General features: G+C 40.2%; 1 protein-coding gene across 1 annotated transcript in view; it reads left to right on the top strand.

The window, feature by feature from the left end:
• The first annotated feature begins 3,126 nt into the window (after positions 1 to 3,126).
• Positions 3,127 to 21,930, top strand: part of rabgap1l2 (RAB GTPase activating protein 1-like 2) — a 63,980-nt gene continuing 45,176 nt past the window's right edge. Inside the window, exons 1-2 of the mRNA XM_055165193.1 lie at positions 3,127 to 3,247; positions 16,539 to 16,667. Of these exons, the coding sequence (XP_055021168.1) occupies positions 16,644 to 16,667 (24 nt within the window). The 5' untranslated portion in view covers positions 3,127 to 3,247; positions 16,539 to 16,643. The remainder of the gene's footprint in view (positions 3,248 to 16,538; positions 16,668 to 21,930) is intronic.

The following is a 21,930-nucleotide window of genomic DNA, read 5'->3' on the forward strand; positions in this document are numbered from 1 at the left end:
CCCCTGTTTCCCTCCGTTAACACTTGACCGAACCCAGTGACAGTCCTTTTTCAGATGTTGTGCCTGTGTGACACCACCTTCCTCCTCCACAGCTCCTCAGTAGAAACACCTCCTCCCGCCTCCTCACTCTAGAAATCACACTTGTTTACATCCAGTGCGCGTTCAGAATTACCGTTGAATTGACGCATCAGTTTTTAGACCCTTCGTCTGCTTCATTCGCGCCATCGCTGGACGAGATCTCCAAGAATCACCTCAGTTTGTCTTCGCTCCTTTTCCGCTTCTTCTCTTCGTCTTTCAGCGACCTCAAAAACCGACTTTCTTTTGCGGCGAGCTGCTCGTGGATTCCCGTCCGCCGTCGCAACAAACTTTGTGCGAACTGCGAGGAAGCGACAGTTTAAAAAAGCCTCGAAGAACCGCTGCATAAACCACGTAATCCTGAAGAGTCCGTTACACTAGAAACGTAGGGAGTTTGATTGACAAGCCAACAGCCAATAGAAAATGAGGACTAAACCAGGAAACAAGTCCTGGTTTAGTCCTGGTTTAGATCTGGTTCAGTCCTGGTTTAGACCTGGTTTAGACCTGGTTTAGTCTTGTTTAGTCTGGTTTAGTCCTGGTTTAGTCCTGGTTTAGTCCTGGTTTAGTCAGTCCTGGTTTAGTCCTGGTTAGTCCTGGTTTAGTCCTGGTTTAGTCCTGTCCTGGTTAGTCCTGGTTTAGTCCTGGTCCTAGATCCTGGTTCAGTCCTGGTTTAGTCTGGTTTAGTCTGGTTTAGTCCTGGTTTAGTCCTGGTTCAGTCCTGGTTTAGTCCTGTTTAGTCCTGGTTTAGTCCTGGTTTAGTCCTGTTTAGTTGGTTTAGTCCTGGTTTAGTCCTGGTTTAGTCCTGGTTTAGTCCTGGTTCAGTCTGGTTTAGTCCTGTTTAGTCCTGGTTCAGTCCTGCTTCAGTCCTGGTTTCCTGATTTAGTCCTGGTTTAGTCCTGGTTTAGTCCTGGTTCAGTCCTGGTTTAGTCCTGGTTCAGTCCTGGTTCAGTCCTGATTTAGTCCTGTTTAGTCCTGGTTAGTCCTGGTTCAGTCCTGGTTTAGTCCTCTGGTTTAGTCCTGGTTTAGTCCTGGTTCAGTCCTGGTTTAGTCCTGGTAGGTTTTCCTGGTTTAGTCTGGTTTAGTCCTGGTTTAGTCCTGGTTTAGTCCTGGTTTAGTCCTGGTTTAGTCCTGGTTTATCTTCTAGATATTTTCTTTAAGATTTGATTTTTATATTATTTTTAAACCGCTCTAAACGTGAAATCGATCTGTTTAAAGTCACACTGTGGAACATTACAAGCAGAGCGGCACCGTATCCATGGAAACCAGCAGGTCACGCACCCCCGGCGAGTCCAGTTTAGTCTGTGTTTCTGTCCTGTCGGTTGTTTTTTGTTTTTTTTCTCTCTTGACATGAACTCCAGACTCAGACTCAGACTCCGGTGGCTCCGGCTCTGCCTCGGCGCTGTGGCTCCATCTAGTGTCCGCTGCTCGTACGGCGCCCCCTGCCTGTCGCCGCTGCCGCTGCTGCTCCTCCGGGTTATTTTTAGCGGCGCCGGGTATTTTTAGCCGGTGTTGCCATGTGGGTTGGTCGTCATGGAGACCGGGGGGAGATGGGTGTTCCCGGACTTTGAGACCAAACTCTTTTGAGACCAAACTCTTTTGAGACCAAACTCTTTTGAGACCAAACTCTTTTGAGACCAAACTCTTTTGTTGATTTTCTTTAGACAATATCCTGTGTTTTTTGGACTAAAAGGCTAAAAATAAGAAAATAAAAAAAATAAAAAAGTATTTTCTTCATTATTTGTCTCCAAAACCAAAAAACAGGACTAAACAAGGACTTAAACAGGACTAAACCAGGACTAAACCAGGTCTAAACCAGAACTGAACCAGGACTAAACCAGGTCTAAACCAGGACTGAACCAGGACTAAACCAGGTCTAAACCAGGACTAAACCAGGACTAAACCAGGACTGAACCAGGTCTAAACCAGGTCTAAACCAGGACTGAACCAGGACCAGGTAAACCAGGACTAAACCAGGACTAAACCAGGACTAAACCAGGACTGAACCAGGACTAAACCAGGACTAAACCAGGACTAAACCAGGACTGAACCAGGACTAAACCAGGACTAAACCAGGACTAAACCAGGACTAAACCAGGACTAAACCAGGACTAAACCAGGTCTAAACCAGGTCTAAACCAGGACTAAACCAGGACTGAACCAGGTCTAAACCAGAACTAAACCAGGTCTAAACCAGGACTAAACTAGGACTAAACCCAGGACTGAACCAGGACTAAACTAGGGCTAAAACAGGACTAAAACAGGACTAAACAAAGACTAAACAAAAACTAAACCAGGACTAAACACAGAACTAAACCAGGACTAAACTAGATCTAAACTAGAGCTAAACACAGGTACTAAGCACGGACTAAACCAGGACCTAGACCAGGACCTAAACCAGGACTAACTTGAACTAAACCAGAACTAAGCCAGGACTAAAACTCACACACCAAACAAGACTAAACCAGGACTGAACCAGAACTGAACCAGGACTGAACGAGGTCTAAACCAGGACTAAACCAGAACTTAACCAGAACTGAACCAGGACTAAACCAGGACTAAACCAGAACTGAACCAGAACTGAACCAGGACTGAACGAGGTCTAAACCAGGTCTTAAACCAGGACTTAACCAGAACTGAACCAGAACTGAAAATACGGTACATTTTGCACAATTTAAACTCTGACTCTATTTTATTCCAGCTTTTATTCGTATGATTGACACTTTGTTTTATATTTTTATTATATTTTGATTTTCTTTGGAGCTGCAGAAAATGAATAATCAGTAAATTCTCACGGGGCAGCAGCAGCTCAGTTCGTAAAGTCCTCGTCCTCTGATCTGAAAGTCAGTGGTTCGATTCCCGCTCTCAGTTTGGCAGTTTGGTCCCGGCTGCTGCAGATGAATGCCGTTTTGTGTCCCTTGAGCAAGACACTTAACCCAGCTGGAACGAATGTGTGAGTGTTTGTGTGAACGGCTGAGTCGCACCTTGGAATAAAAGGCTTTGGGAGTCTTGAAGATGGAACATAAACACTTCTTACCGCTTCTGTGTCTCCTTTACACGTTTTATACCGTTTTAGTTTCTTTATAAAAACACTTTTGGATCATTTTCTTTCTTTTTTTCTCTCTTTTTGCAGGGACTCAACATCATCTTCAACGTGGCTCTGGCTCTGCTCAAGGTTTGTCATTTTTACTTTTTTTACTGTAATGCACAGGTGTCAAACATACGGCCCAGGGGCCTGATCCGGCCCTCCAAGACCTTTAATCTGGCCCTCGGCTGATTTTCTACTAAAATATTTGAATTATATTTTCTTTTTAAATATTGTTAATTTTCTGAGGTGTTTATCACAGCAGCGTCTCCAGCGTCTCTGTACGTGGCCCCTCCCACCAGAGCAGCACAAATGAAGACTTGTCTCTTTCCAAACGCTCTTAAAGGACGATCGTTTTGACTGTTGACCGTGACACCCTCATCAGAAAAATGTCCAACATGAGAAAAGTGGAGCCGAGTGCAGGATTTTACAACAAAAACATTGTGTTGAAATTGCATTTTTCTTAAAGTTTCAGGTTGTTCATAATATAATATTTTGTAAAAGAAAGAGTTCATCAATTAAAAAAGATTTCTGTAATAGATTTGCGTTTCTGTGCACAAATATTTGAATTTATTGCGATTTTTGGGGCCAGGAGTTTTCTGATCCGGCCCCTTTGGGATCAAAGTAGGTTGGACACGGCCCCCGGACCAAAATGAGTTTGACACCCCTGCTGTAATGTATGAATTTTGGTGAAACATTGGATCTAAACAAACCAACTTTATTCATAAAGCACTTTACAAACTTTACAAAACACAGAAAACAATAAGATAATCAAGAAAATTAGCAATATAATGACTATTTGTCCACAAACACTAACAAACAAAAGCAGTGAGCAAACTTAGGACTAAATATAACTCAAATAATCATCTTTGGACACCGCGTGGATGAATAATAAAACAAAACTGAAAATAGAAAAGTCAAACAAACTCAATGTCCAGGTCCAGAGCTGCATTTTCCAAGATTTATTCCAAGTTCTGCAGCCAAAAAACAAGGATACATGATCAAACCTACACCTGCCTCCTCCTGCCGACTGAGAAAAACCAAAGGCCCACCCAGGTACCACCCACATTTATCCCCACGGTGCGAAGGGTGAAGGTTTGGTCTCAGCTTTGGTGTTGACGTCATCAGCTAATGACTTCTCTTTGGGAGTGAATGTCTCCAGCTGAAAACAGAACAAAAATAAAACCTTAAATATAAAATTTTGATCTGTTTCTGTACATTCTGTGAAAATTTGAGGTTATTTCAACACTTAAAAGGTAAATAAAATAATTTTGAAATCGATTCTAAGGCACCAAAGCCAAATGAGAGACAAAATCCTTCGTTTTAGTCTCAGTTGTTGACTAAGAATTATTTGACAAAATTTTAACTAGAAAAATTATAGACTAAAACTAAGAATTATTTGACTAAATCTTAACCTGAAAAAAATTATACTTAGTCAAACAAGTAAGGTTAAAACAAAAAAATATTTCACTAAACCTTAACTAGAAAAAAATAATGCTTAGTTTTAGTCTGAGTTGTATAATAAGTATAATTTTTTTTAGTTAAGATTTAGTCAAATAATTATTGGTTTTAGTCTGAGTTGTTGACCAAGATTTATTTGACTAAATCTTAACTAGAAAAATTATACTTAGTCAAAAAATTTACACTAGAACTAAGACTAAAACTAAAAAACTGATTAACTAAATTTAAAATAAAAAAAAAATTAAGTGAGTCTAAAAAAAAATACAAAAAATAAATAAATAAAACAAAAATAAACATTTTTAAAAATTTTTTAATTTAATTTATTTAATTATTAATTAATTTATTTTTTTAAATAATGAAAATGAGCATCCTTCAGTTGAACTTTTCAGGGTTGTTGTTTTTTTTAATCATTTATCACCCCCTAGTGGCTGCATCCAGTATTGCATCCTCAGTCAAACAGTGATGGTGGCAAAATTATTTTAAATAGTGTAAGATTTTGATAAATTTCTGTCCACAAATATGAATTAAGCAAATACAAATTAACTGCAGCTTTTACTGATAACAATTGTAAAGCAGATTTATTCTTAATCACAAAAACATTGGACATGATGGACAGTGTGTTTATGTTTTTATTTGGTTCTGCTGGTTCAGAGCTCAAATCCAGTTCATTTAAATCTAAAACCAACTCATTTTGACTTAATTTTTTTATTTTTGTGAAAAAAAAATAGTATAATGCCATAATTTATTTCTAACTAATAGATCTTATAGAACTTAGATTTAGGCTTAAACTGATCCACAAGGGAAATTACTCATTACATAACATTATATTTTAATAACAAAGAGGAAAAATAAAAATGGTAATAATAAAAATTCTAAATAAGTCGCAAAAAAAGAGCAAGAGACACGTGTCAGTTAAAACATAATACTATAAATGTAAATGTACAAGTAAAAATAAATGTACAGGTAAAATAAAAAATAATTATACTGTAATAAAATACAAAATAAAGTATAGGGAGTATTATCTGTTACATGAGGGTGAGTTGTTGTACAGTTGTAGGGAGTATTATCTGTTATATGAGAGTGAAAATTGAAAATACATGCATACTGCAACAGATAATACTCCCGACAACTTTACAACTACTCACACTTATGGAACAGATAATACTCCCTACAACTGTACAACAACTCATTTTATGTAACAGATAATACTCCCTACAACTGTACACCTACTCATTTTATGTAACAGATAATACTCCCTACAACTGTACAACTCATTTTATGTAACAGATAATACTCCCTACAACTGTAAAACTACTCACCCTTATGTCACAGATAATACTCCCTACAACTGTACAACAACTCTCCCTTATGCAACAGATAATACTCCCTACAACTGTACAACAACTCACCCTCATGTAACAGATAATACTCCCTACAACTGCACAAGAACTCAGCCTTATGTGACAGATAATACTCCCTACAACTGTACAACAACTAATTTTATGTAACAGATAATACTCCCTACAACTGTACAACAACTCATTGTAACAGATACTCCCTACAACTGTACACCTACTCATTTTATGTAACAGATAATACTCCCTACAACTGTACAACTCATTTTATGTAACAGATAATACTCCCTACAACTGTAAAACTACTCACCCTTATGTAACAGATAATACTCCCTACAACTGCACAACTACTTACACTTATGTGACAAATAATACTCCCTACAACTGTACAACAACTCTCCCTTATGCAACAGGTAATACTCCCTACAACTGTACAACAAGTCACCCTCATGTAACAGATAATACTCCCTACAACTGCACAAGAGCTCAGCCTTATGTGACAGATAATACTCCCTACAACTGTACAACAACTAATTTTATGTAACAGATAATACTCCCTACAACTGTACAACAACTCACCCTTATGTGACAGATAATACTCCCTACAACTGTACAATTCACCTTTATGTAACAGATAATACTCCCTACAACTGTACAACTCACCCTTATGGATATTTTTTAATTTTATTTTTGTTATTATATTATATTGTGACGAGTCCAAATAATTTCTCTTGTGCATTAATAAAATTTGTCTAAGTCTAAAATAAAATATAAAATTTAATTAAAACGGCAAACTCATAAATAATAATTAATAAAAATAATTTTAAAATACTTTGCCATTAAATTCTATAGAAATCCCCTCTGCCTCTGCTGCTGCCGCGCTGTGATTGGCCGCTGCTCTCTGTTTTTTGATTGGCCGGGTATTACATCATGCTCCCCGGAGTCGGCCCGCTCCGTCGGCCCGCTCCCTCCTCCCTCCTCCCTCCTCTCTCCTCCCTCCTCTTCCTCCTCCTCTTCCTCTCCTCTCCTCTACATCACTTCAAAACACGAGCCTTAGCCGTAGCATTAGCCTCATGGACCTCAGCGATGCTCCTCCGCGTTTTTAATAACCTTTTCTTTCTCCTCAAACCCTCCTCGTTTTTCCCCCGTCCGCTGCGTTTTCTCTCCGTCCGTCCTTTCCTTTCCTCTCCTCTCCTCTCCCTCTCTTCCGTCAGCTGGAAGCACCCACCCAGAGAAGACCCCCGCATCGGAGCCACCCTGTTAGCATCACAAACCCGGAACGACGAGGAACGACGCGGAATTTCCACAGAAAACGCCGCAAGACGTTGGCCCGGAACGCCGCTCTTGCCAACCGCCTAATCCGGACGAACTCGGATCGTCTTTTCGCCGATTCTCTCAAATATTCAGCGAAAACACCAAAAATTCCAAGTGTAATTTCGGATTCCTGAACATGTGGAGCGGCAAGTAAAGACATAATTCCGGATATTTTTCCGTGTTTCAAAGCTGCAGGAGCGGATGACGTTCCAAAACATGAGACGAGCTCGGAGTATTGAAGCAACTCTTTGTTAGAAACTCGATTTTATTTTAAATTTTTTTGTGAAACTGTTGCTATCGGCGACGACGAAGGAAAAAGCAACGCACAAAGATCTATTTTTGCTATTTATTTTTTTATTTATTAACCAGGAATAACTTGTTTTACTTATTTTAATAAAATAAAATAAATAGAATTACAGTGAAATCCGTAATTCGCTTTCATTCGCGCCATCTAAGAGAAAAAAATGCAAATATTTCGATAAACATAAATGATATCTGGACTAAAACGAAACAAATTAAAATAAAAAATGAAACGTTTCTAATTTCCAGGGACTGATACTTTGCAGTTGACGATATTAAAGTTCTCTGGGGGTGTGACGCTAACCGTGGGCACTGCTCTGTCTGAGGTTTTGTCGTGTTAAGCCCAATTTACGATCCAGCGTCAAATCGTTGTCAAATCGTCGACGTGAACCTCAGAAATTTTCTAACTGCATGTCAAAACGACGCAGACTTGAGTAATAAAGTGTTTAATCCAGCTTTGAGCACATTTGTTTATGTTTTACAGGAACGAAACTTGAAACCACATGGCTCATTTGCATAAACTGTAAGCGCTGGGGAAAAAAACAACAACGGCAGGTTTAAATCGTCGCCTCCTAGTGTTGCGGCCTTGAATTACTTGGCGGCGTGTAAACCTCGACGCAGATCCTTGAATCAAAAAGGACGGAGTACTTCGCCGTTTAGACATTAATCTGAGTTTTGTTTTAGCGCAACTTGACAGTAAGAGCGGATTTATCTGGAAGTACAGCAACGTGAGCTGCTTTGTGGTGTTAAACACAAAGTCTCTCTCGTGTAAAACTAGAGTCTAAACAGTTTTTAAGTTCGTCACGTTCGCGTTTTTGTCGAAAATCAAACTCGTGAATTAAACCGCGAACACTCGGACTGATCGCAAACTCCTGAAAACTCGCTCTTTAAATCCATTTTGAATTTGCAGACAAGACGATCTTAACACAATTTGACCAAAAAGAGTGGATTTAACTGGAACTACAACACTTTAGTTGATTTGTGCTGTTAAATAAATCCCTCTCACATAAAACTACAGTCACTACAGTTTTTCAGTTCGTCACGTTTGCGTTTTTGTCGAAAATCAAACTCCTGAACCGAACCGCGAACGCTCGGACTGATCGCAAACTCCTGAAAACACACTCTTTAAATCCATTTTGAGTTTCCAGACAAGACGATCTTAAACCTTTTTTTTTTTTTTGGGGGCAGTGTTTGTGTTTCGCTGAACATTCTGCCATAAACGTACACGTAGAACACCCGCAGCCTGATGTCACTGCAAAGTATCGATAATAAGCTTTAGTTTTCTGGATTTAAAAACCTTTAGTCACCACATTTTTCACCTTTTTTTTATTCGATAATGTTTTTAAAAAGCCTCTTCATACAGTAAAATGAACCTTTTCTATTGTAGTAGTTAATTAGTAAAAACGTAAGCGCTTTGGTTTGCGTTTTTTGTATGAAAAGCGCTCTATAAATGAAGTTTTATTGATTGACTGATTGAAAATTAATAGTTATTAGTAAAAAAAACAAATCTGAAGCCAATAGGAAGTTGTTTAAAAGTTTGGACAGAGCCATTGTATCATTGTTTTTAATATAAAACTTGAAACTTTCCTTGCTTTCCTTTACAAAACACACCTAAAACCAAATAAATCTAACGTTATTTATAAGTTGTAGTGATAGAAACGCTTAAATTTCGTGAAACTTTGCGAGAAAATCAAGTTAACGTGACATAAACAAATAAAAACGCACTTTAAGATTGATTCTTTAACATATAAACTGGCTTGAAACTACTTAGATTTGCTTTTTAAATTATTAAATTTATCAAAATATGCATCAATAGTTGTTATAATTAAACTTTGACCTGAAATCACCACAAAAATGACCAACTAGAAGATAATTTTTAGCACTATTTCTTATAAAAGTTGATGTTTAAACGCCCATCGTGAGTTTACATTTTCTTTTGAATTGTTCCATTAACTCTGGATTTTAAAATATTAATTGAAGTTCAAGTGTAAAATACTTTGATTTCAAGTGATTAGACAAGAAATTTTGCCAAAATCTAGAAATTTTTGAACTATAAATCGCCAAATTTTGTGTAGTTTTTCACTTCAGATCCTTTTCTTGGTTCATCGCCTTTATTTCTTTAAAATTTTTATACAGAAATGGCCAAATCATAGTTTTAGTTTTTGAAAATTTGATTGAAATACAGAAAATTATCACTGCGTAAAAGTAGAATTATTAAAATAGCGATGATTTTGAGATAACGACGGAACAAACTGGGAGATTTTTTTTGTCGGTGAAGTTGGATTTCCAGGAAGAATTTGGAAAACGTTTTAAAACTTTTGGCGTTTTCGGAAACAAAATCAACCTCAAGTGGATTATTAAAGAAAATAAATTGTAAAAAAAACTTTTTCTGGATGCCATCGGCGAAACAGTCGACCAATCACAGACTCCCGCGGACCGCCTGACCTTTGAACCCTCGACACACTGGACCAGCCAATCGCAAACCTGGGCCCAGAACGGGACACGCCCCCCTCTCCCCAGACTCCGCCCCCCTCTCCCCCGGTGCCCCTGTCGCCGCCCCTTCTCCTCCTCCGCCCCCCGCCCTGGCCCCTCACCTGCCCGGGCGCCTGCCGCTCCCGCCGGCGCGCAGGGCCGTGGGGGACGGCGAGGGGAGGGCGGCGGCGGCGGCGGCGTGGCGGCGGGAGCGGAGGACGAGGAGGAGGGGTCCCAGAGCAGCCAGCCCTCGCCGGACTCGTTCTGTCGCGTCATGGATCTGCTGGGGATGGGACACCGGCTCTTTGTGCCCAAACTGCTCGCGGTGAGAAAGAAAAGAGCGAGAAACATAACGAAACAAATAACGCTTTTATTTTCTCCTCATATCGCTCCATCACTTAAGACGGGTTCACACCAAAGCGTCAAAGCGTCCAGTTTATATGAAAAGTCGACGTGGACGTGCGTCTAGGGGCGTCCTGCGTTTGCACAGTGCGTCTTCGGGCATCAGCGCGGCGTGTCTTGAGTGTTTTGGCGTTGATGCTCTAGACCAGGAGTGTCAAACTCATTTTGGTCCGGGGGTCATATCCAACCGACTTTGATCCCAAAGTGTCCAGATCAGAAAACTCATGTCATATAAACCCCAAAAATAACAATAAGTTCAAATATTTGTAAAGAAAAACGCAAATCTATTACAGAAATATTTTTTAATTGATGAACTTTTTTACAAATTATTATATTATGAACAACCTGAAACTTTAAGAAAATGCTGTTTCAACACAATGTTTTAACGTTAACTTGTTTGCTTTTCATAGAATTTAGTCATGCTTTCTTGAAACTTGGCGTCTTTTAGCCTGTACAAGTGCATCAGTCTCAGGCACCAGGTCCTGAGTAGCTGTTGTCTTCAGATTGTCGTTCAAGTGTTTGTGTGTTAGTTTGAGCACAGCTTTGTTTTATTAATGTTCATTATTGAGAAAACCTGCTCACAAAGCTAGTAACTGTAAATCTATTATGTCTAGTTGCATGTCTGTGGGCACATCAGAGGTTCTGACTGTGAATGTTGTGCGAAAAACTGCAAATTCTGTCTTCAGGTTATAAAATATAATTCAAATATTTTAGTAGAAAATCAGCCGAGGGCCAGATTAAAGGTCTTGGAGGGCCGGATCCAGCCCCCGGGCCGTATGTTTGACACCCCTGCTCGAGACACACGTCCAAGGCGCTGACGCGAGAAAGTTGAAAATGCTTAACTTTTTGCGTCAGACGCGCCCTGTCGACCAATCAGGGACGAGTATCCAGAGACGTAGTGATGTTAGAGAAAGAGAAAGGAAGAAAGAGAAAGACCCGAGAACCAGAACCACAAACATGAGTGGAGCATAAATGTATACGCCACAATCACCGAGCCGATCGCGAGGACTACACCAGAACTAGACCGGGACTAAACCAGGACTAGACTGAGACTAGACTGGAACTAAATCGGGACTAGACCAGGACTAAACCAGGACTAAACCGAATCTAGACCGGGACTAAACTGGGACTAGACCAGTGTCATTAGTGGAGTATAGAGGCTTTGCACCGTCACGTGACCCTATAGCAACGGTACCCACGCCGCCATGACACCGGACACACTATGTCATTGACTTCAGCAGCATCGGAGAAACATGGGCAGGTTTTGTTGTGTATTTGGTTGTTCTAGACGCTCTGAACGGGATAAAACGAATCATTTCTTCACTGTTCCTCTGGAAATGACTCATCAGGATCAAACAAGGGAATTATCAAAAAAAAGACGCAGATTATTGCTAGAAACATAAACCACAAAGAGATTTCCAATGGTCCCATCAAGACACCTGAAGTTTCATCAAGGTATTTGCTATTTAAATTGTTTCATAGTTTATTTAATGAAAGAAGCACATTTACTGAACTAAAATGTCATTAATTTATCCAGGAAAACATGTACTAGTTTACGATTCAACGAACCCACACTCCTCTGATCAACATGACGCACGAGTCGAAGAGTCTGTGAGACGAACCTCAAAAGAATCGGCCATGAAAAGATCCTCGCGAACGTTAGAAAGATCCACTCACAAAAAACGATTCATTCTAGAAGACATAGTTGTGGTTAAGCAAGACAATAAAGAAAACATGGGTCCTACGGCGAGTGACATGTTTATATGTGCTGGAAGATACAGTTTCTACTGCCACTTACACTGCAAATGTTTTCTTTTTACATTTTAGTTCAGTAAATGTGCTTCTCTCATTAAATAAACTATTAAACTAATTTAAATAGCAAATACCTTGATGAAAGTGACATGAGTGTGTCTTGATGGGACCATTGGAAATCTCTTCGCGGTTTATGTTCTCTAGACATAATTCCCGTTTTTTTTCCTGATAATTCCCTTGTTTGATCCTGATGAGTCGTTTCCAGAGGAACAGTGAAGAATCGAATCATTTTATCCCTTTCAGAGCGTCTAGAACACAGGTGTCAAACTCATTTTGCTCCGGGGGCCGTATCCAACCGACTTTGATCCCAAAGGGGCCGGATCAGAAAACTCATGTCATATAAACCCCAAAAATAACAAATTCAAGTTCAAATATTTGTGCAGAGAAACACAAATCTATTACAGAAATCTTTTTTAATTGATGAATTCTTTCTTTTACAAAATATTATAATATTATGAACAACCTGAAACTTTAAGAAAAATACAATTTCAACACAATGTTTTAACATGAACTTGTTTAACATTAACTTGTATAAATAGGAATAAGTAAGTTTTTCTTGGAAAATCCTGCACTCGGCTCCACTTTTCTCATGTTGGACATTTTTCTGATGAGGGTGTCACGGTCAACAGTCAAAACGATCGTCCTTTAAGAGCGTTTGGAAAGAGACAAGTCTTCATTTGTGCTGCTCTGGTGGGAGGGGCCACGTACAGAGACGCTGGAGACACTGCTGTGATAAACACCACAGAAAATTAACAAGATTTTAATAAAAAATTGAATTAAAATATTTTCGTAGAAAATCAGCCGAGGGCCAGATTAAAGGTCTTGGAGGGCCGGATCTGGCCCCCGGGCCGCATGTTTGACACCTGTGGTCTAGAACAACCAAATACACAACAAAACCTGCCCATGTTTCTCCGATGCTGCTGAAGTCATTGACATAGTGTTGCCCGGTGTCATGGCGGCGTAGGTACTGTTGCTATATGGATCACGTGACGGTGCAAAGCCTCTATACATATGTAGACGCTGCAGTCACTGATGGTTTTATGTGATAAAAACACTTTCTTTCTGCCGCTCGATTTCCATTTTCAGCTGCAGATTTCATGACTTGCAGTTTGTCATCTGCAGATTCTGATTTTGTTTTTATGTTCATTTGTGTTCAGTCTTCTCAGTCTTTTTTATAAGTTTAAAGTTTAAATGTTAATTTGTTCAGCGGTGCAGAAGTAACGGTGCGATCGACTGACATGATACAGACAGAACAGAGGCTCTTTCTGCAGGAGACATGCGCAGTAGAGCCGAGTGACAGTGGTGCAGGAGGAACAGGAGCAGCAGATACTCACATACAAGACTAGAGCGCCCTCTTGTGGCTGGCAGTGTGAAATTTTTAATATATAAGTCACAGAAAATACCCAAACCATGAAAAAAAAAGTGTGACTTATAGTCCGAAAAATACGGTATATTAATGCACAAGTAAAAATAAAATAAAATATTGAAATAAAGTAATACAAATATATCTCAGCTATTTTCTTTATTTATATATTTTTTGAGCTTTTTCCCATGTTATAACATTGTTCCTTGATTAAAAACATATTTGAAGAGGCTTTAGCATCGTCCATCCTCTTACTTCTGCAGCTAAACTTTGTGCTCTCGTTTGTAAAATAACTTTTGTGCGATTTCGCTGTTCAGCCACAAGATGGTGCTGTTTCCCTCCATATTAAAGTGACTCTACAGATACAGAGCAACAATGTGACGAGAATATTTACAGTGGCCACTTATTTTCTTCTTTTTTTGGTTTGGTTTTGTTTCTTATTTCCTCTACACCAGGAGTCTCCAACATTTTTCTTCCGCTGAGCTCCTTTATAAAAAGAAAATGACAAAAATTCAACTTTTACTGGTCACAAGAAACAAAAGAAGCAAACGAAAGAAACAAGCCTTAAATGGGGAACAGTTATAAACCTTTATCCGTTTATTCTTGCACAAAGTTTGGCATCAAAACAATAAATTCCTAATGGTATCACATCAAATTTGACTAATAATATGATTTACAAATTGTTGAAGTGTTTTTGTTTAGTTTTTTTTAGAAGTTTTAATAGACCAAGGTGTCCATTTCTTTGGGACAGTCCCAGTTTTGAGCCTGTGTCCCCCGTCCCAGCACATTTATACAGTTATACAGTTAGTTTTATACAAGAAATGTCCCACGTGTCCCTATTTTTGACCGATTTGATCTAAACCCGGACTAAACCAGGACTAAAAAACAGGACTCCGACAAAATTTGCAGTTCGTTGAAGCTCTCAAATTTTTATTTCAATTGCCCAATTTGCACGGGATTAGTTTGACCTGTGGACCTTTGGTGATTTGTAATAATTGCGGACGACGCCTGAGATCTTAATCCCGTGTGAATGCTCCGTGTCTGGAATTTGTAAAGTAAAAATCCCGTCGCAAGTTTCACCGAACACAGAAGACGTCCGGTGATAAAACTCATCCCGTGTGAATCTGTATCTCGGTGTTTGTTGTTGTAATTTGCGTCTTTTCTATCTCTTTCTTTTCTTTCAGTCTCTGTGTCAGTATCAGTGAAATCGAGTCATTTACGGACTTTGTTTATCCCGTGCGAAGTAACACAGAGGTGGGGCGGCAATTTGTAAATTACCAGACGTCCCCAGGCTGGACTTATCTCGTGCGAATCGGACTAAAGACGCCACAATGTGACGTTTTGGGTCAAGCTCTTCTTCAGACTTGATCTGATCCCCGCCAACAGTAAAGAGGAGCATAAATTGTCATTTGTTTGGCTAAAAAACAGAAAATCCTGATTGCAAACGAACATAAAGCAAAAAAATGCAGTGGCAGAAGTCCCTTAGATCATGACTGACACGAGAATCCACAATGTCACACACTCTTTTTACAGTTTTATTTATACCAAACATCCCAACCCGAGTGTGTCCCAGTTTAGAATTTTGAAACTCTGGTCACTCTACGATTGATTCGACTCTCTGTTCATCTGTAATTGTTCTTGTAGCTTTTGTCAGTCTCCTCTTAGACCAGGAGTGTCAAACTCATTTTGGTCCGAGGGTCGTATCCAACTGACTTTGATCCCAAAGTGTCCAGATCAGAAAACTCATGTCATATAAACCCCAAAAATAACAATAAGTTCAAATATTTGTCCAGAGAAACACAAATCTATTACAGAAATCTTTTTTAATTAATGAACTTTCTTTTACAAAATATTATAATATTATGAACAACCTGAAACTTCAAGAAAAATACAATTTCAACACAAAGTTTTAACATGAACTTGTCTGTAAATAGGAATAAGTCAATTTTTGTTGTAAAATCCTGCACTCGGCTCCACTTTTCTCATGTTGGACATTTTTCTGATGAGTGTGTCACGGTCAACAGTCAAAACGATCGTCCTTTAAGAGCGTTTGGAAAGAGACAAGTCTTCATTTGTGCTGCTCTGGTGGGAGGGGCCACGTACAGAGACGCTGGAGACGCTGCTGTGATAAACACCACAGAAAATTAACAAGATCTTAACAGAAAATATCATTAAAATATTTTAGTAGAAAATCAGCCGAGGGCCAGATTAAAGGTCTTGGAGGGCCGCATCCTCCAAGACAAACCTCCAAGTCAAACGATTAATCGATCCATAGCAGCACTGATTAAGGACATTTTAGACCAGGTGTGGGCAAATTATGGTTCGAGGGCCATATTTAATCTTTTTATTCTGGCCCGCCAAACTTCAAGAACAACAACAACAATTTTGGAATGATTTTCAATTCTGGGATATTTCAATAAGATAAAATATGAAAAAATGCACAACACACTCAGACGGCCGATGTCCAGAAGCTTTTTTATTTTTAAATAACGTTTCGGCAAAATAAGATGTGGTCCAAAGTCAGAAAAATATTGGACGAAGACTTTTTTTTGCAGAAACGTTATTTTTAAAAAAAACAAAAAAAACCTTTAGAACATTGGACATCTGAGTGTGATGTGCATTTTTTCACTTTTATCTCGCTGTTTCTTGCATTTGCAGCTCTACAAGAACTTGATATTTCAATAACACAACAATTTATGTTTTCTACAAATCCCATGTTATTTTTTTCTCTTATGAGGTGGATTACCAAAAAACTCCATCCATCTGCTCCTGGTCTGGTTCTTCCGTCAAATTTTTAGAACCTTTCAAAGTCAAAAAGTTGTTTTAGACCAAGAATTTCTTTGTCGTCAGTGTCTAATCTAACCCTGTGTGTGCATTTTTGTGTGTTTTTTTTTTTGTGCAGACGTCCAAAGAAGACCTGCTCCAGGCCGACTTCGAAGGAGCCCTCAAGTTCTTCAGAGTCCAGCTCCCCAAACGCTACAGAGCGGCGGAGAACGCTCGCAGACTGATGGAACAGGCCTGCAACATCAAGGTACGACCACACGAGGGCGCCAACGCTAAACTCCACTAACCCGATTTCTGTACTAACTCCACACTCGATACTGATTCTGATACCACAGTGATAATAAAAGCAGTTTTTTAGACCAGAGATCTTCAACAGGGGGTTGCGAAATCTTTGGTTGTAAGACTTTAAAAAAAATTTAATTTCTTCATTCTTGTGTGATGAGGATGAACTGGTTTTCAGTGCGTTCTGTCTGTTCGCTCCTTCCTCTCTCTTCAACACAGCACATAAGCTGGTGCACAACAATAAACACAGCGCATGTTGGTTCAAACGTTCAAACACTTGTTAAACGAGAAGAATCAGAGAGCGACAGAAGCTTCTAACATTCACCCTCTTTGACAGACAGAGACGAGGAAAACAAACAAGCTGCAAATAGAATTTATCGCGGCCGGAAAAGTTATCGAGCTCGTTAAAAGTTATCGTACAATTAATTGATTGATTGATTATCGTTACAGGCCTGTCTTTGGTCAGACTCGGGATTATTTGTGTCATGGAACATGGACGTGAGGCTTAAACTGCAGATGGAGTTAGTTTCAGCTCAGGATTTTAGGATAAACCTGGACTTGTTAAACCACTTTGATGAAACACTCCCTTAGTATTTAATGTACAAAAACAGAGCAGATGTTTTTACACAACATTATAAATATATAAATATTAGTGACGGGCGAATGGAGCCTCGTGAAGCGTTGACACCTCAGTCACAATATTGTCTCAAATGGTTCGACGTGTCTGAGGCCTCGGAGAAACACTGACCTCTAGTGGACAAATTTAACCATTGACATGCAGGTGTCTCAGCATCGATGAAGTATTGTTAGTGTAAGACAATACACCGTACCTAACAACAATAATAACTCGTAACTTCTACCTTCCTTCAGCGTGTCCAGAAGTCCAACTTTTTGTGTGGTGGTTAGATCTTCCTCTGCCTTTTGGGTGCGAGCGCAGGAGCCTTTGTCGGTGCAGAACGTTTCGTCGACGTTGTGGGTTTCGTCGGGGAGAAAACTTGCAACTGTACAGCACTTCAGAATCACACTGCTACAGATTGAACATGTATTTAAATTTGGCAGCTGAACACATTCTGTACTGTACAGGAGACAGGAGTCCCTTGACCAATCAGGACGCAGCGGGAGGAACGCAATTCATACACTGTAAAAAAAAAAAAAAAACGCATGCAAAATTGCACAAAAAAATAAATCTGCGAAACAGCGAGACCGCGAAAAGTGAACTGCGATAGAGGGAGGGACGAGTGTAAACCAGGTCTAAACCAGAACTGACCCAGGTCTAAACCAGGTCTAAACAGCGTGGAGTTCTTTGTCAGTCCTTTCGCCCGCGGTCACCTGAAGGTCTGTGAGGAGCATCTCCGGCGTTTCACCGCTGCTGATATCGAGGTGATTTTAGCGAATTTGTATGAAGAAAAACCCACCACTTCAATCCAGGTTAAAAAAACATTGTAACGCGCGTTACTCACATTTGTACCGAGTAAAATATTACTCTTTTTTCCCCTTTAATGCCACATTACTGCGTTACAGCAAAAAGTGACGCATTACTGTAATTCGTTACTTTTATAACGCGTTACTCCCAACACTGCTAATAAATATATAAAGATCTGAAAAACATTGAAGACGCCTGTTCTAGACGTTCCATCCAGACAAAGTCAGAACATCTCCATGGACCCTCCAGCAGAAAAGTTCCACGGCGCTCCTTTAAACACGAGCTGGGGTCTTGTCGTTGCCGTGGCGATGGGAGCAGGAACCGGGATGTAGAGACGCACACACAGAGAGAGAGAGAGAGAGAGAGAGAGGTTCACGTTAGAGTCGTTTTCTGTTCTGGTTTTGAGCGTGGGAACTTGAACCTGTCTGAAACCGTCGAGAAACGAGAAGTGATCAAAGAGACTGACATTTTAAAAAAACTAAAATCTCTGCTCTGATTCTGAGTTTGTAGTTTTAGATCTGTACAAACCTGATCTGAAATGTGACTCGTGTTTTAGTTGGAGTTCTGGTGTTTGGACGGGAGAAACACGCAGGAACATCCGGAGCCACCAGGGGGCAGCGGTGGGATTAGTGTGTTAGTCCAATGAGATTCATTTGGTCTTCCAATATTCTATGTTATTAGGTTCTTTTTTTCAGACCTAGAGTGTTATTTCATACCTGACATTTCGGACGGCTCACTAGCGTCTTCCTCAGAGTCATGTGATGCTGTGACGTGTCTGGTCAGCTGATTTAAACAGGTTTTTCATCCAATTCACACACGAAGAAGAAACAAACAATACAATAAATTTCCTGGACATGAACATTACACACAGGGAAGATGGCAGCATCAAAATCAAAAATACACAGAAAACCAACCCACACGGACCAGTGTCTCTTATGGACATCAGAACATCCCACAGCCACAAACTCTCCGCTGTAAGAACATTGTTTGACAGAACCAACATCATAACAGATGAACAAGACAAACAGGAAGAAGACAGACACATTCACAATGCGCTAAGGCAGGGGTGTCCAAACTTTTTTCATTAAGGGCCACATTTCTAAACACATTCGAAGCAGAGGGTCGATCGAGGGCCGTAGACGGAAGCTCAATACAGTGAATAATTGAAATATTTGCATGTTTAACACTTTAGAATGAACCATCAGTCTTTATTCATGCTAAAATCCTCAAAACCACACACCAAATCTTCAATATTGGCTTTATCAAAGTAGATTTTCAGAAAACTTTTAGTAAAAAGTAAATTTTTAAATGATGTAAGGTAATTTGGGCCAAGTCACCTGGAAGCCTGAGGGCCAAGAAAAATGTGTCCGGGGGCCGCAGTTTGGACATGCCTGCGCTAAGGCAACGCCAATACCCAAAATGGGCAATAAACAAAGGGAAACAACAGGTGAAGGAGAAAGAAAAACAGAACCAGAGAAACAAAAACAAAACAGAAAAAATGAGCACAGGCATGGGAACATTACCATACACCAGGGGCATAACAGAAAAAGTACAGAGAGCGATGAAAAAACACAATATGAACACACCAGTGAAACCGAACAGAAAACTCAGACAAATACTCGTCCACCCGAAAGACAAAATAGAACAGGAGCATAAATGTAATGTCATATACGAAATCCCCTGCATGTCCTGCAATAAAACACACATCGAGGAAACAGGGAGGGCGTTCAGTCCACGAAAAAAGGAACATAGAACAGAACGCGAGAAGGAAACCGCGAAGGCGAAACACGAGCAACAAAAACACAAAACAGAACAGGAACAACTCAAATCGGCCGTTTCTGACCGGTGAAAAAGAGAGAACCACGTTATGAACTGGGACGGAGCAAACATCACTGGGACGGAGGAAAACAAACATCGCCGCTGGATTAAAGAAGCAATCGAAATACGGAAACGTGCCCACAGGACTGTAAACCGGGACGAGGGGCTTTTTTACTCTCACACACCTGGGATTCTGTCCTGAGGAAGTGGGACTGCAGGTGGCGCTGTCGTCCTGCCTCCACCGGTGGGAAGACAGAGACAAAACCTGTTTAAATCAGCTGAGCAGACACGTCACAGAAACTAGAGATGCGCGGATGGGCTATTTTTTCATCCGCAACCGCAACACAAAACTCATCATCCGCCCGCTGTCCATTTTGCACCGAAGGTTTTCAAAACCGCACCCGCCGCCATCCGCCCATTGATTTTAGATTTTAGAACAATCATACAGCAAACAAACTAAGGAGCCTCGATAAAAATGCAAACTATAGCTCATTCATTCCAAAATTGGCTCAGCGTGTTTGTTCACATTCTTAATTGTCCGTAACAACCCCAGACTTACCTGGTTTTCTTGCGCAGCTAATTAACTGACAACGTTTTCCAACTAGGCTGTTTTTGAACCTTCTTGCCTTCGTGTTGGATGTTGTTACATTCTGAACATTCTGCCATTGCCCGATGTTATTTCAAAGTCATAGCCTCACTCCATCGGTCTTTCTTTAAGTTTTAAATCCCCCGAGTGGCAGTTTACGCTATAATGTCTGCGTGTTTTAAAATATATCTGATATCGAAACAAAAAACAAAAAAAAAGCATAACTAAATAAATCTGTCCCTATAGCCACTTATGTGTTGGCAAACAGCTGAAATAAATTAGAAATAATAAAATAAACTGCATATAATATGTGTCTCTAAACCTTAGGCATCAATAACCCGACACAACCTGAACCTTCAGAACATAAAAACGAGGTCAAATGGACTAATTAAGGACATGACGAACACTTCATACAAGCACAGACAATGACACTCGTCTTTTCAGATGTACGTAACAATACTAACAATAACTTTTTTTTTTGTAGTTAAACCGCCACCCGCCCGAATTTAATTAAAATATAATTTTTCGTCACGTCATCCGCCCGACCCGCGGATACCACGGTAACCGCAATCCACGCATCTCTAACAGAAACATCACGAGACTCTGAGGAAGACGCTAGTGAACAGAACAAACTGTCAGGTATGAAACAACACTGTAGGTCTGAAAAAAAGAACCTAGTAACATGGGATTAGTGTGTTGTATTGTTATATTGTTGGGCTGTTGTTGTGTCCCGAGGCAAGGCACGTCCTCTGTTTTGTCTCGTGTGGATGTGGATTTGCAGCCTCGTTTGTCGGTCTGTCCCGGGGCGGCTGCGACTAGATTCTAAGATGTGATGATGGTGAGAGAAAAAGAGAGAGAATTACCTCTTTCTCTTCACTTCACTGCCCTCAACTTTATCTCTCTCTCTCTCTCCCGCTCTCTTTCCCTCTTTCTCCTTTCCTCTTTCTCTGTCGCTCTCTCTTTTTCCCTCTCCTTCCCTCTCTCCTCTCTCTCGCTTTCCCTCTCTTCCTTTCTTTCTCTGTTTCTCCCTGTCTTTTCCTCTCTCTCTCTTTCTCTCTTTCTTTGTCGCTCTCACACTTTCCCTCTCCCTCCCTCTCTGCTTTCCACTCTTTCTCTCTTTCCCTCTCTCTCTCTCTCCCTTCTATCTTTCTCTCTCCCCCCCTTACTTTCTCCTCCTGGTCTCTCTCCCTCCCTCTTTCCCACTCTCTTTCCCTCTCTCTCTCTCTCTTTCTCTTTCTCTGTCACTCACTCTCTCTCTTTCCCTCTCTGTTTTCCAATCTTTCTCTCTTTTCCTCCCTCTCTCTTTCCCTCTCTGTCTCTCCCTCCCTCTCTCGTTCCCTTTCTCTCTTTCCCTCTCTGTTTTCTGCTCTTTTCCTCTCCCTCCCTCTTCCCTCTCGCTTT

This window comes from Boleophthalmus pectinirostris, unplaced genomic scaffold (assembly GCF_026225935.1).
Source record: "Boleophthalmus pectinirostris isolate CB_2022bp ecotype Guang Dong unplaced genomic scaffold, ASM2622593v1 HiC_scaffold_7, whole genome shotgun sequence".
In the NCBI taxonomy this organism is placed as follows: domain Eukaryota; kingdom Metazoa; phylum Chordata; class Actinopteri; order Gobiiformes; family Gobiidae; genus Boleophthalmus; species Boleophthalmus pectinirostris.